Below are 13671 nucleotides of genomic sequence, written 5' to 3'. Positions count from 1 at the left end.
ATTTTGTGTAAACTAGTTTTCTGGATCTGAGGCCCAGACAGGGGACTGGCTCGCCCAGTATCACATGCCTAGTCCAGCCCCTTCCCAGGCTGGCTGAGACTCATCCTGCTGAGACCCAGACACTGGTCCATCCATTAACTTAGGCTTCGGCAGGATGAATTGGGCTTTGAGAAACAGCATTCAGGGATCAGGCTTCCTGGAGGAGGTAATGTGAGGACTGGGTTTTAAAGGTTGAATTTAAGTTTACCAGGCACAGAAGTCAAAGGTATTCTGGGTAGGACCAATCTGGGGGCTACTGGACTGAAGTCAAGGCACATGCAGGGACCCAGGGTCAGAGAGGCTGGAGCTGAATCCGGGCTGTGAGGCGTGCACTAAGGATCCTGGACTAGCAGTTCCCAACACTGTCCCAGCTTTTACCTGGTGCGGATTATAGTGACAGCCCTCACCGGGCAGTGTGGAAGGCTCTGGTCGCTCTAGGTGTGTGCCTACAGAAAACTGGAAGGTCGTATCATTGACAGATGTTCAAAGGGAGAGTGATGAGGTGAGATTTGGGTGTCAGAGCCTTTTGGCTGCAGGTAAGGCAAGGCCACAAAGGAGGCTGTAGCAGCACCCTACTGGGAGGTAGTGGTGACTTAAAACTAGGTGATAGTGGCGGAGATGGGGAGAACTGAGCAGACTTGCCAGGACCTGGTGAGGGAGCAGACTCCAGGAGACGCAGAGTCCACAGTGGTGGCCGCTGGCTAGAGTTCCTGGATGACAGCAGGGCCATGGCTGAGATGAGGAGGGCCGTCTGGGGGTGGCTCTGGTCATTTGGGACAGGGTGCATTTGAAAGGCCTGAGGGACGTCAGTATGAGATGTCCAGTGGGCTGGCGCGCCGGGGAGGTCTAGGCTGGAGACAAGGATTTGGGACCCGCGAGCCAGGAGCAGGATGAGGTCACTCAGGGAGTGTGGGAAGGACCATTAGAGGGCTTCCGGGGGTCACTGCAGGACACTAGTTAAGCCAAGAAAAGGGAAGCTGGCCCGGGCAGGAGGATCCTTCTTAGGCTGGCCACTTTATAGGCACCTCCGCCATTCACTTCCTCGGCTTAGGAGCCTTCTCACCCGGCCATGCCCCTCCTCGCGCTTGCCCTGGAGCCCACAGAGCTGCGGCTCCATCAAGCTCCGCCTCCCCAGGCGCTGCCTGGCAGGTTTGCCCTGGCCCTGACCTGGCCACCACGATCGGGCTCCGCCCCTCGCGCAGAAGTGCCGCTGCTCCTGGTCCCTGAGTAGCCCACCCTGCCTCAGGCTCCGCCCCATCCCCGCCCTCTGACCTAGAGGCTGGAGCGAGCTCGACGATAAAGACGCTTTCGGATTCCCCAACATTCCGCCGCCCGCTGACATGTTCCCCTGTAGCCACCTTCCATTGGAATCTGCACCCAGTGCCCACCCAGAGCCCAGGGGACTCGCTAGCTTTTGCAACACGTCCCACTAATAACCCTCTTGCGCCTGCCTGCCGTCACCCTTCCGCAACTGTGCGAAGCCCGGAACGTAGACGCCATCGGCGTCAGGGCAGGGGCTTTCCTGAAACGCGTTATCTGGTTCCCTTCTGGCGGAATACTGTGCGCATGCGCACTCGAAAAGGCAGGGCCTCGCTAGCCCAGGACTTACGCCGACCCGGCTTTACTGCGCGTGCGTCAGGCCAAGCCGGAAGTACCTCTGCTCTAGCCCGTCGGGCTTTGTTTAGGTTTCCGGGGCTGCCAATTTAAGATTTCTTAGGTTCTAGCAGAACAGGATCTCAAACCATACACTTTTACCCGGCACCTCCCCTCCCTCAACAAATGCAGTCTCTCCCCTGACCACCCAAAAGATGAAGTCCAAACCTCTTAGTGCAGCATTCTCGACCTTTTACAGCCTGGTCCAATCGAAACTTTCCAACATCATCTGTCTCACCCTGCTCACAAATGCTGGCTAGACCTTCTGCGAGATGCACCCCCCTCTGTTGATCTAACACCTGAAGCTCTTATAGCCAGTGGGCCCTACTGGGCTTTCACTATGCTGGACCCCACCCCCCACCTTAGGTCACCATCCACTGGACGGTAACTGAGGGTTTTCAAAGGTACCCTCAGAGCAAACTCAGAAGACAGTGTAAATACTCATCCAACTCTGTATCACAATATCCAGCCTGACAAGCCCAGCAAAGACATGAAAGAAGGCAAATCTCTGGCCAGCTTGGCAACAAATTTATTAGTTCAGAGTAGAAAGAGCAAGAATCCAACTTCTTTGATTTTTTAGTAAAAACGGAGCCTCCTGATTGGAGAGGTGCCAGCCTGCCCTCCCCGCCACTCTCCAAACAACTCACCCTCCTATTAAGGCACTTGAGGAAAGGGGGAACTGAGAAGTATCAGATCGAATCTCTCTGGACCCTGGAGAGGGCCAAGTACTACCCCACCAGTTCTCAGCCACAGTTGAGTAAGGAAAGAGCTGGCAGAGACAACTGCAGGGCAGGAAGTCCTGCCCTGGGCTGGCCCCTCAAACCCTGGTGTTAGGCACAAGGGCAACGCCAGCACCATAGGACTGGTAACAGGGGCATTATTTTGGCTCAAGTGTAAATGAATCCATGATTTGTGGAAGACACTTGGTAGTAAGGCTTTGAGGCCTGTAAGGCCACATTCCAGCCTGTCCCTCTCTCTAGGAGAGTACTAGAAGCTGGAGGGTGGGGATGAAGGCCCCTAGAATACTTTATAGCGAGAAGGGAGCTAAACATCAGGCTAGGGCAAGGAAGGGTTTGAGTCCTCCCAGCTCCCCGCTTTCCAGAGAAGTTAATGCTTCTGCTTAAGCACCTCCAAAAAGAGAGAGATAGATATTGCCAATAAAAGAATACATGCAACCCCCTCACCATGAAGACATTACCCAAAGAAGTTGGGGCAGTTGGAGCACACCCACCCCAGAATCCGTAAGTGCTTGCTTCGGGAGGGCCTTGATCCCCTGCAACCCAGTGCTCTGGGCAGGGTAGGTGTCTGCACCGCCTTAGGAGCTGATCTGACTCAGAAGGGCTGAGAAGTCCATGTCTGCGATGGAGGAGAAGTCTTCTTCTCCTGAGAGGAGGCCGTTGGGGAGCCCAGAGGCCCCAAGGGGAGCAGGAGCTGGGTCAGGGGGCCTCTGGGACCCTGTCACCAAGCGTGTTATGGCCTCGGGGTACTCCATCAGCATGGGCTCTGCTGTGTGGGGGGTCATAGATACTCCCTGGTTCAGCATCTGCTGAAACTCAGAGTTGTCGACGGATGCCAGGTCCGTGAACACGGCCGGGTCGGCGTTAGTGCCCAGCAGGGACCCTAGGTCTTCATCAGCATCAAACTGGAGCTGCAGCAGGGCCTCTGTCAGTGTCCCTTCCCCAGCGTGGGATGGTTTGGGAGTAGGCGGGGCCACAGCCTGAGACAGGCCAGGGGCTAAGACTGGGACAGGGGTTGGGGCCTGAACCAGAGCTGACGCCATGGCTGAGGCAGGGGCTGGTGCCTGCGCCAGGACTGGGGCAGGCGCCAAGGCCGAGTTCTGGCTTGGGATCTGCCCAGAAGAAAAGACCATGGGGGAAAACTCCTCAAAATTGATGGTGCTGAGGGAAGGCGTAAACGGATAGGGCTGGGGAGCTGTAGGAGAGAGAGTGGCAGGGGTCAGAGAAAGGCTCAGACACGCACCCGTCCTCTGTACCCAGCCCCTGTGAGCAGAGCTCAGGATCAATCCCTCTGTATGGAGTCTAGCCCCCTCCTTTTAACCAACTGGACCTAGCCCGTAGGGTCTAGTTCCAGCCTCACCTCCTGGAAGCCCTCCTGTCTACTCCAGCCCAAACACCTCTCCCAGGCTCCCAACTGGTAAAACCAAATCTTACCCCTGAAAAATCAAGCCCCAAGAGGACATGGGCCCAAGCAGCACCTAGTAGTGTGGCCTGAAGCAGGGCACTCTGTCACACACCAGCACACACATTTTGCTACTTTAGAGGTGATTTGTTTGTTTGTTTGTTTCCTTAATTCAACTGAGAGCTGAGGGCAGAGACAGCTTTTTAGCTCTGTAGCCCTAGGTATCCGCTGTGGGGTGTAACTGCCACAGTGATTCTCAGGCTTCAGTGTGCATTGGCGTCCCCAGGAAATGCTAGTTCCTGGGCCACACTGCCACACTTTCTGATTCCATAGGTCTGTAATGGGGCCCAGGAATATGCATTTTTACTTAGCTCCCCAGATGGCTCTGGCATGGGTAATTGGGCCTCACGCCCTGAGAAGTATACTCCAGACCGTAGGCTTCAGACACCCGCTGGTGAGGCTGCCAGCGCGTCTCTCTCCCAGGGTGTAAGCCACAGGCTGAAGATTTGAGCCTACAGTTCCAGGAGGACAACAGGAAAACCTTACCTGGCTTGGGGATGGCAGCTGAGCTGCGGGAAGGCACAGCAATGCGCCGGGGAGGAGGTCGGGGATCGGTGGGTCCTGTGGGGCGAGGCTCAGTCAATTCTCAGTCCGCAGGGTCTACCCTCCCCTACCCACTGCCTTCTCTAATTCTCCCCATTTAGCATCTCACCATTGAAAGGACTCTTTTTCATGATGCTCTTGAATGTCTCATATGTCCTTTTACGCTTCTCCTCAATTCGGTGACGATCATCTGGGAAAGCAACAGGGAGAAGCGGGTCTTGCTTTTCTCAGCTGGACCCTCAAGCTCACAAAGGACCCTCAGGAGGAAGGTGATGGGCCAAGCTTTCCTAAGAGCCTTTCTCCAATCCTTCCTAGCCGATGAGAAGAGCTATGTGACATTCAACAATTCTACGAATTCCACAGCTTTCTAAGAAGGCCTCTATTGGCTGAACCTGCCCCTCAGAAGGCCACATGAGTGCCTCCAAGGAAAGGGGCCACGCTCAGGGTGACAGGAGACCTCGTGGGGCCCATATCCAGCTCATTCTCTTACTTGCACTGCTCACGTCCTAACTCATCTGCAGCCTCAATCTAGGTCTCAAAATGACTTCTTTGCCCTCTGGGGCAGTTTAGCCACAACTGGCTTGCTTAAAATCTCCAATGAGGCTCTTATTCTTATCTCTGATGGTTTGATAGTTCTGTCTGGAGCTTTCAGAACCGGTTTTCTAACTACCGCTTGGGTAACTCCGAAGTACCCAACACCATCAGTCCAAACCAAGCCTCATCATCTCGCCTCTAAAACTTCCTGTCTCCCTCCTGTCTGTGCTCTCTCAGAGACCTTGTCTGCCTTGTCACCGAAGCTCGACGCCTTGGGATCATCAACACTGCCTCTCTCTCTCACCGCTCACTAACTCAGCACATATTTACCAAGCACCTGCCGTATGCCAGGCTCCATCCTAACCATGCCCAGATGGCCCTGAGTAAGCAGACAAGGTTCCTGCTCCCAAGAGTTAACTTGACATCCTAGTGACAGAGGGACAGGAACACAAGTGACAAAAGCACCGAGGAAGAGACACAGGATGATATAACAATACTGGATGGGAGTCTAGTTCACAGGTCGCCAGGGGGGTGCTGGTGTCAGCCTGTCACGTGACAATCTGGGGGCCAAGCATTTCAAGCAGAGGCAACAGCTAGAACCCAGGCGCTGAGGTGGGACTGAGCGTGATGTCACACAAAGGCTGAAGGGTAACCGGAGGACAGTGCTAGCTGAGATCGTCTGTCTCTGCCATTCCCTGAGTGAGGTTCACGCTACTTCTCTTCCTGGTCTGCTGTGACATCTTCCAGCATGGCCTCTCTCCTCCAGTCTCTCCCTCAGATCCTCTACTCACTGCCGCCAGAGTGCGCTTCCCGATATGCTCATGTCACGTCTCTGCTTATAAACCTTCAGTGGCTGCCCACTGCTTTCAGGATGAAATCCCGAATGAAGGCCTCGAGCCTAACATTCGAGGCCCTCCTGCCTGGGCCTGCACACGGTCCAACGTCACCTGCCACCACAAAGCTGCCCCCAAATACGCCGTGCACTCTCCAACATCCCTGCCCTTCCAGGAGCTGCTGGTCTACCTGCCTGGGGAATGTGCTTCTCTGGCCTCCAACTTAATGCCACCTCCCCTGTGCGGCCGTCTCTAACTCGCATGGCAGCTGGCACACACCTCCCTTCGTTTCACGTGTTACTCTGTGACTTAAGGGTCTGTTGTGTATGTCTGTCTTCCTCATGTGACTGAGCTTCTGAAGGGCAGGGAACAAGTCTTATTCATCTTTGTATTCACAATACCTGGCACACGCCCTGGCACCAAGTGAGTATTTGTGGAATGAATTGACGGCTATTTTGGGGGTTGCCTTCCAGACTCTATTAGACTGCTCCTAGGGTAGGAAACTCTCAGGCTAGATGACGGGCTTTGGCTAGAGGGTTATTCTGGCTGTTCCTACTGCGGTCAGATGGCCCAAAACCTTGACCGAACCCTGGCTATGTGGTACTGACGAGAGACACACAGCGTAGCAACAGGAGCCTGGAGCCAGACAGCCTGGTTCCAATGGTGACCCTGAGACTCACTAGCTCTGTGACCGCAGGCAAGTTAGATAATATCTCCTACCTCAAAGGTTCGCGAGAGAATAAAAATCAGGAACTGATAGAGACAAGTTGTGTAATAAGAGCTCAGTAAGTCCTGGGTATTATAATTGAGACAACAGAGAGAATCTGATTGCTGTGTAAATCCCCACCCAGCTCCAGCTTTTGACACTCAACACCCAGCCCTGGCCTCGCTCCTTGGCTGGAGTTACCCTTCCCAGCCACGTACCTGTGTCTGGCAAGTACTGGAATTCCATGGGCTCGCTGAGCTCCCGATCCGAAGGCCTCCGCAGCTGCATTGAGACGCGCACCGGGGCCTGCAGGCTGGGGTCCGCATAGGGAGGTGTCCGGAACACAATGGCCACTTGTCGGTGTACATCGGCTTGCGAAAAGGAGCCTCGGGCCTCCCAGCCGGGTCCCGTGAAATACACCTCAATGTCCTCTGCAGGAGATGGGGGGCAGTGTGGACCAGCTTGCTCAACTCACCCTGCCCCTTCCCCACTGCTGATACTTGTCTCCAGGTACCGCACCCTGCTACCCCCAAAGTGTTGGGGGGAGTGTTTAAAGCCAGTCCCCGGACTCTCGTCATCTCGGCTCAGCCTTGCCCCTCGCCTCCTGCTTCCTGGAATGTACCTTTTTGCACCTTGTCACACAGCAGGAAGATCTCATCTCCGCCAAGGCAGCTCCCGGAATTTCGGTTCACTCGGCAGATCTTTAACTCTGCTGTGTTGGGGGCGCCTGAGGATAGAGGAAGAAGGAAGGAAGCCCTGAACCACCAGAGGTCTCCAGGACTGGTCTGCAGGAGCTGCAACCTCCTGATCCACCCCAGAGTCAAGTTTGTCCAGAGCGTGTGGACCGCACTTCCACAGCCAAGGTTCAACCATTTCCACCGGCTCCTCACCACAACCAATGCAACAGCTATGTATCTACTAGCCTCTACTACGTGCCCAGCACTGTTCTAGGCATGGAGAATACGGCAACCCACAAAACCTAAACATTTCTGCCCTCACGGACCTTCAAGTCCAGGGGGAACCAGTCTGACCACACCTCCTTTCTCCACCTAACCCAAGCAGTCTTCAGGGCCCTGTTTATCATACCTTGGCAATGAACCCTTCCCTCCTGACCTCCGGTTCATTCTGGTTTCCTGTTGTGAGGGCTCTAGAGCCCTTTTATATTCATTCATCCTGTTGGTTACTTAATCAAAGACTGCAGTTAATCAATGTCAGCCCAATTCATCTGTGAGCTTTCATCATTGAATTATGATTCTTCAGCATTGTCTTGTTCCTGGGAGTGTATTTCCTGCAGTCATTAGTACAGTTCTGGGCACATCATCTCTCCCCACATATTGGAAATGTCTGTCTCCCGTGTGACTCCCTGCCAGCCCGGAAGCTCTGCCACAAGGGCAGCTCTGGGTCTTCTTTGCCTTGTCCCCCAAGCCAGCAGAGCTGAACACACGAGATGACTGAACAAAGCCAGAGCACCTCTCGTAGGCCACACTCACGCAACCAACTTCTTCTCACAGGCCCATCCCTCTCCCCTTCTGTACTCCCTGGCCACTCACGGTTGTCAAAGATGGGATGAGAAAGGACAGGTGACAGGCGGAGGGGCCTGCCTGATGGGTCCCGCACTGTCACCTGGAAGCAGAGCCGAACAGCATTCAAATCGTAGTCCCCGCGCTGCTCTTCTATGGGAACTGCCAGAAAAATGACAGTCAGGAAAGCCAGGGCAGGGGGCAGGCAGGGACAAGGAGCTCTGGGCTGGCAGGGCTGTTTGAGGGTGTGTGAAACAGGAGTCCTAGAGGAGGATGAGGAGGTTCTAGACCCATCACTGACCTGTATGACCCTGGATGTCATGTCCCCTCTCTGGGTCTCGGTTTCCCCAATGGTAAAATAGGAATGTGTACTGAATAGGCAGCAAGATTCCATCTGTACTTTGAGTCTTGGCCAATGAGGGAGAGATGCAGGGAAGGTGGCCTCGGAAGGGTGACAGGGTGGGGTGCTCCTTCGATCCCTCAGCCCTCACCTTGGAAGGGGTTGTTGTTGGTCTGGATGCGCTGACTGATGGCCTGCTCCAGGTCCCGCTTCTTTACACACTGGATCCCCAGGTTCTGGAAGCTGAGTCCCCCCCAAGCATCAATCACACTGTCTCCAGCAGAGCCTGGGTCCTCCTGCCTTGCCCCTTCCTCCACCACCCTGTGACCAGATCATCACTCTGTGCTTAACCCCCTCACTGTGCTGCAATAAAACCCAATCCTAACTCTGAGTGACACGGCCTTCTACCCTGTGACCTGGCACTAGCCAAGTCCCTGTGGCTCCCCACTCTCAGGCACAAAGGCTTCTTTCTGTTCTCCAAACTTTTACTTCAAGGCCTTTACACTTGTTTATTCTACTTGGAATGTTCTCTTGTGCTTCTCTGTTCTTTCTCACCGTTCAAGTCTTTCCTGACAGAGTCCTTCCCGACCTCCCAGTTCAAATTAATGGGACCAGCTCCCCGGCCTGCCCCAGCCCAGGCCATTCTTCCAATCTATTACTGCTTTATTTTCACCATCGAAATTGTTACGCTTGAACAGTACCTTGTTTACTTATTTATATATTTATTTACAGTCTCCTGCTCATAAGCTACAGGAGAAACTGTTGGCTCAGTGATTTTCTTTCTCACTACATGGAATGTGACACTGAGGGACTTGCCCTTCCAGCCATAGGGGTTAGGGGGCTTAGAAGTAAATAGAGACCCATCCTGATCCCACCAAGCTCATGTCTGCTTGAGAGAGTAGACGCACAGATAATTTCAAGACAAAGGAAATCTGTTTGCGAGTAAGCAGTGCAAATTCTGCTGGGTCCAGAAAGAAGTAACACTGTAACAGCGACACAACTGCATAGCCTCCTTCCTCCCACTTCACCCCCCATGTCCTGCCCGCCTGTGGGGTGTTCACCTGTGGATGCAGCGGTCCGGGCAGAGCTCAGCCTCATAGAAGCCATCCCTGCAGTCTTTCCCCACGAGCTCGTGAGGGTGAGGCCGGTGAGGGGGGTCCTTGGTGACCAGTGAGATGCGAACTGTCCCTGGCCCCGTGTAACCATTGATCTGTCCAAAGTACAGAGGGCACCCTAGAGGCTCAGGAATTCGAGACCCAACTCCCAGACACAGATTGCAGGGGGTAAGCGTGCTGGGGTTTCAGATCCCACCCCGCTGACTCCATGCCAGGCAGCCAGTGCTGACCTTGATGGTGGGGTGGGTCTTGGTGGTATCAGTGCTCCTCTCGCCTGGAATACTGCCTGCTGAGCGACCCTCGCATTTGTAACGGAAACGCATGCCCCGCTGTTTGGGCTGCTCGATGATCTCTACATAGGGGCCAGAGGCCTGGGCTGGCTCTGCCGGGAGACACGGGACACATGGGCCAACCCCCATCAGGCAGCTGCTCCCACTGCCCCAACCCTGGGGAGCTCCTCCAGAGCCACTGAGGAAAGATGGTCCACTTACCTGAGGAGAAGATGAGGGGGAACAGGTCTGAAAGGGGAGGGAGACAAGGGTCAGCACAAGCCCACTTCCCGTCCTCACGAAGGAGAGCCTCCCAGGGAAACTGAGTCAGGGCCTGCGCCCTGGAAGCTGCGGGCGAAACTAAGGGGTGGGAGTAACGGAGCCAGAAACACCTGTTTCCCGAGAGAACACTGGGGATGGAGTTCTCCCCTTACTGGGGGAAACTGAGTCAGATCCATTCTCCCCTAACAAGGAAACTTAAGTCAGAACTGTCCCCCTGTGCCCCGAGGAGGAAACTGAATCAAAGCTCCCCCTTTCCCTCCACCCAAGGAAAATACTGAGTCAAGGGCCCCTCCACCCAGAGGGGAAAATGAGTCAGACCCCTCTACGCCTGCCCCGCCCCGCGCCACCATCCGGCCGGCCGCTCCCTGCGCAGCGCCCGTCCGCGCAGGAAGGGGCGGAAGGTAGCGCGGAGGCTCTCGGCGCAGTCCCCGCGGCCCCAGTGCGGCCATGCCCCGGGGGCAGAGGACGCCCTCACCGTCCATGGCCGGGGTCCCGGGGGCGGGGCCGGGGTCGCAGCTGGGCCCGCGGCGCGCGTTACAGCCAAGCCATTCGCCAGAGGCGGAAATGCGACGCGCGCGCCCGCCGCCGCGTCACTGCCGGGAAGCAGCCGCGCCTGCGCGCCTCGCCGCCGCCGCCGCCGCCGCCGCCGCCGCCGTCCCCCGTGGGGCCGGGAACCACTGGGCGCTGCGCCAAGGACGGAGAGGCAGCGTGCACGCTGCTGCCGGAGACCGGCAACAAGTGCGCGCGTGCCAGAAACCGAGAGGCTTCTCGGTCCGGAGGCCGATGGCAGGGAGGCTCGGCTTGCTTCTGGGTCTGGGCCCCGCCTGGAGGCGGACCCGGCGATTACTCACAATGTTTTTAGGGGATTTCGGGGCCCCCTCCCGCCAATCAGAGGAGTTTGGTGATGTCACCCCGGCCGGGTCTGGAGCAAACCTACGACTGCTGGGCTGCTGCCGCCAGCCCTGCTCAGGGAAAGGCCCGTGCCTGCTCCGCCTTCGGCCGAGTGACTGAATTTCACAGTTTCCTAATCGCTAAAAGGTGTCTTTTGGTGATTGTCGCCGCAGAAGTACTTTTTAAATTTCGCATCCACCCTATTGTAGATGCCGCGGAGGGAAAAGGGAAGGGCCCGGACCTCTTCACCTGGCGGTGCTTTGGTCACTGGGCTACGCGGATCCTGCTGCACGCGAAGGGCGACAGAAGCTCCGTCCCGCGTCCGCTGTCGCGGGCGGGCCGGGCCGATGGCTTCTCGCCTCCGACTCAAACACCAGTTTAAGGTGCATCACACTGCTGGCCCTCGGTGGCAATGGGTTAAGCATAAGGCGCCCAGGGGTATATCAACCGGAGCCTAGTCTCTGCAACCTGACGCCTGTTGTCTGAGAAGGTCCGGAACCCCCAGGGGCCGCTTAGAACTTGCAGTGTCCCGCCGCCGCACCCCCCGCCGCCCGTCGTCTCCCTAGGACCTCCTGCAAGGGACCAGCCGTCGGCTACATCCTTTCCACTGATTAACTGTCATGTGACTCCTCAGGAGGGTATTGTCCCCAAGTTCAAGCCCTAGGCGGCGTTCGTGCGGGACCAGGGTGGAGGCTGGGGCTGGAGCACCCTCCACCCCCGGCCGGTTCCTCATCCCAGAATGAGGATGCTCCCTCGCAAGCGGCGGAGCCTTCTCCAGATGGAAAAAGACTTTATTTTCTCTGAATTCGTTCTAAATTAGGGAATCATATGGGAATTGGAAAATATTGGAAATTCTGACTTGCTTTACCAGGCTCTGAAAAAACAGGAAGAGAAAAGTGAAAATAGTTAGCACCCCTCCCACTCATTTCAGTTTCTCCTGTGGCTGGCCAGCATTTGGAAAGTCCGTTTACTTTTTTGAGGAGGCTGACTTTTCAAGTCCACAGAATGGATTAATTATAATCTTTGGTTAATGACACACAATCATCATTGATCCTCTTTTTAAAAATTCATATGTATTTGTAACAAATCAATGAATTGTGCTGACTGTAAAACTCAAGGGGCTGAATAGGACACCACCAGAACTTACATCTACCCCGGTGCTCCATCCCCTCATCTGTCCATCCTCATCCCGGTGTCCAGGGCACCACCATCTAGAATTCTCTATTTGTTATTCCCTCGACTTTAAGAAAAAAATTTACTCGTATACATGGCTACACAAATATGCTGCTTGGTTTCGCTTAGTTTTGAACTTCTACGAAGAGAGTATCTTGTTTTTTGTTATTTGCTTTTCTCACTCAACATATTACTAAGGTTTATCTGTTTCATAGTTCATTCACTTTTTACTGCTACATACTATTCTGTTGTGTAAATACACCACAGGGTTATTTATTTATTCATCCTGCAGATGGCCATTTGGACTTCCAGTTTTCACTATTACAAGCAGTGTGGTTAAGAACATTCCTGTGAATGTCTCCTGTTGTACGTGTATCCAGGAGTTTTCTTCAGTATATACCTAAAAGTAATTTATTAGGGTATAGAATTTCCCGTTATCAATTTTCAAAATAATGCCTTGGTTCTCTAGCATCCTCCAAAATTTAATCCATGCATTTTTTAAAAATCTTAATGCATGGATTTAAACACTTGATATGCTTTAATCTGTTTTATTTATTCTTATTGAAGTTCAAATTGTTCCATCTCTGGCCACTGGGAACCTTCTGAAGTTGGTTCTTCGGTCCTTTTGACACAATTCCAATAGTGTCTAAGATCTGGAATCAGACAGCTTTCTGAGGAATTCTGATTCCTTTTAGTGGGAAATAGTACTTAAGAGACCACAGTCTGAGTTCTAGGGATACTTATTGCTAGTGGGTCAATCATTATGGACCTTTTCAGTGAACAGTTAGGCAATATATATGAGTACGTATATTTTTATATGAAATGCACCAGGAATTCATACTCATATCTCCTTTTCAAATTTAGGACTACAGGGTTTTAACTTAACCTCAATCATCTTACATATTCTCTCATGTCAAAAACATCTCAATTCTCTTTTTACAGAAATAGAAAAATCCATCCTTAAGTACATATGGAACCTTGAGGGACCCTGAATAACCAAAACAATCTTGAAAAAGAAGAACAAAGTTGGAGGAGTCACACTTCCTGATTTCAAAACTTACTACAAAGCTACAGTAATCAAAACAATGTGGTACTGGCATAAAGATAGACATATAGACCAATGAAACAGAATAGAGAGCCCCAAAATAAACCCTCACATACAAGGTTGAATGATTTTTGGCAAGAGTGCCAAGACTGTTCAATGAAGAAAGGACAGTCTTTTCAACAAATGGTGCTAAGAAACCTGGCTAGCCACAAGCAAAGGAATGAAGTTGGACCCTTATCTAACACCATATACAAAAACTAACTCAAAATGGATTGAAGAGGGGCAGCCAGTTGGCTCAGTTGGTTAGAGCACAGTGCTCATAACACCAATGTCGCCGGTTCAATTCCCACATGGACCAGTGAGCTGCGCCCTCCATAACTGAATTGAAAATGACTTAACTTGAAGCTGATGGGTTCTGGAAAAACACAGTGTTCCCCAATATTCCTCTTAAAACATACATACATACATACATATATACATACATACATATATAGATGCAACCGGCCCTGGTTGCTCAGGCGGTTGGAGC

General features: G+C 53.4%; 1 protein-coding gene across 1 annotated transcript; it reads right to left on the bottom strand.

Moving 5' to 3' along the window:
* Positions 1 to 2199: 2199 nt before the first annotated feature.
* RELA (RELA proto-oncogene, NF-kB subunit) lies at positions 2200 to 10865 on the bottom strand. The gene is made up of 11 exons (XM_081064426.1): positions 10509 to 10865; positions 9974 to 10000; positions 9713 to 9864; positions 9429 to 9577; positions 8519 to 8610; positions 8058 to 8189; positions 7130 to 7234; positions 6726 to 6938; positions 4544 to 4624; positions 4378 to 4452; positions 2200 to 3624 (listed from the first exon to the last, which is right to left on the bottom strand). The coding sequence occupies exons 1-11, from the start codon at positions 10513 to 10515 to the stop codon at positions 3008 to 3010; spliced, it is 1650 nt and encodes a 549-aa protein (XP_080920552.1). The 5' UTR covers positions 10516 to 10865; the 3' UTR covers positions 2200 to 3007.
* Positions 10866 to 13671: the final 2806 nt, after the last annotated feature.

The sequence above is a fragment of the Rhinolophus hipposideros genome (assembly GCF_964194185.1).
Source record: "Rhinolophus hipposideros genome assembly, chromosome: 10".
NCBI lineage: Eukaryota > Metazoa > Chordata > Mammalia > Chiroptera > Rhinolophidae > Rhinolophus > Rhinolophus hipposideros.
This window is presented reverse-complemented; position numbering and strand designations above follow the sequence as displayed.

Bases quoted from the DNA above. Each gene is read 5' to 3' on its own strand.
- RELA (XM_081064426.1), bottom strand. The intron at 6,939-7,129 runs GTACATTCCAGG...CATCTCCTGCAG, and splicing joins GTGTGACAAGGTGCAAAAAG to AGGACATTGAGGTGTATTTC. The intron at 3,625-4,377 runs GTAAGGTTTTCC...TCTCTCCTACAG, and splicing joins AGCTGCCATCCCCAAGCCAG to CTCCCCAGCCCTATCCGTTT.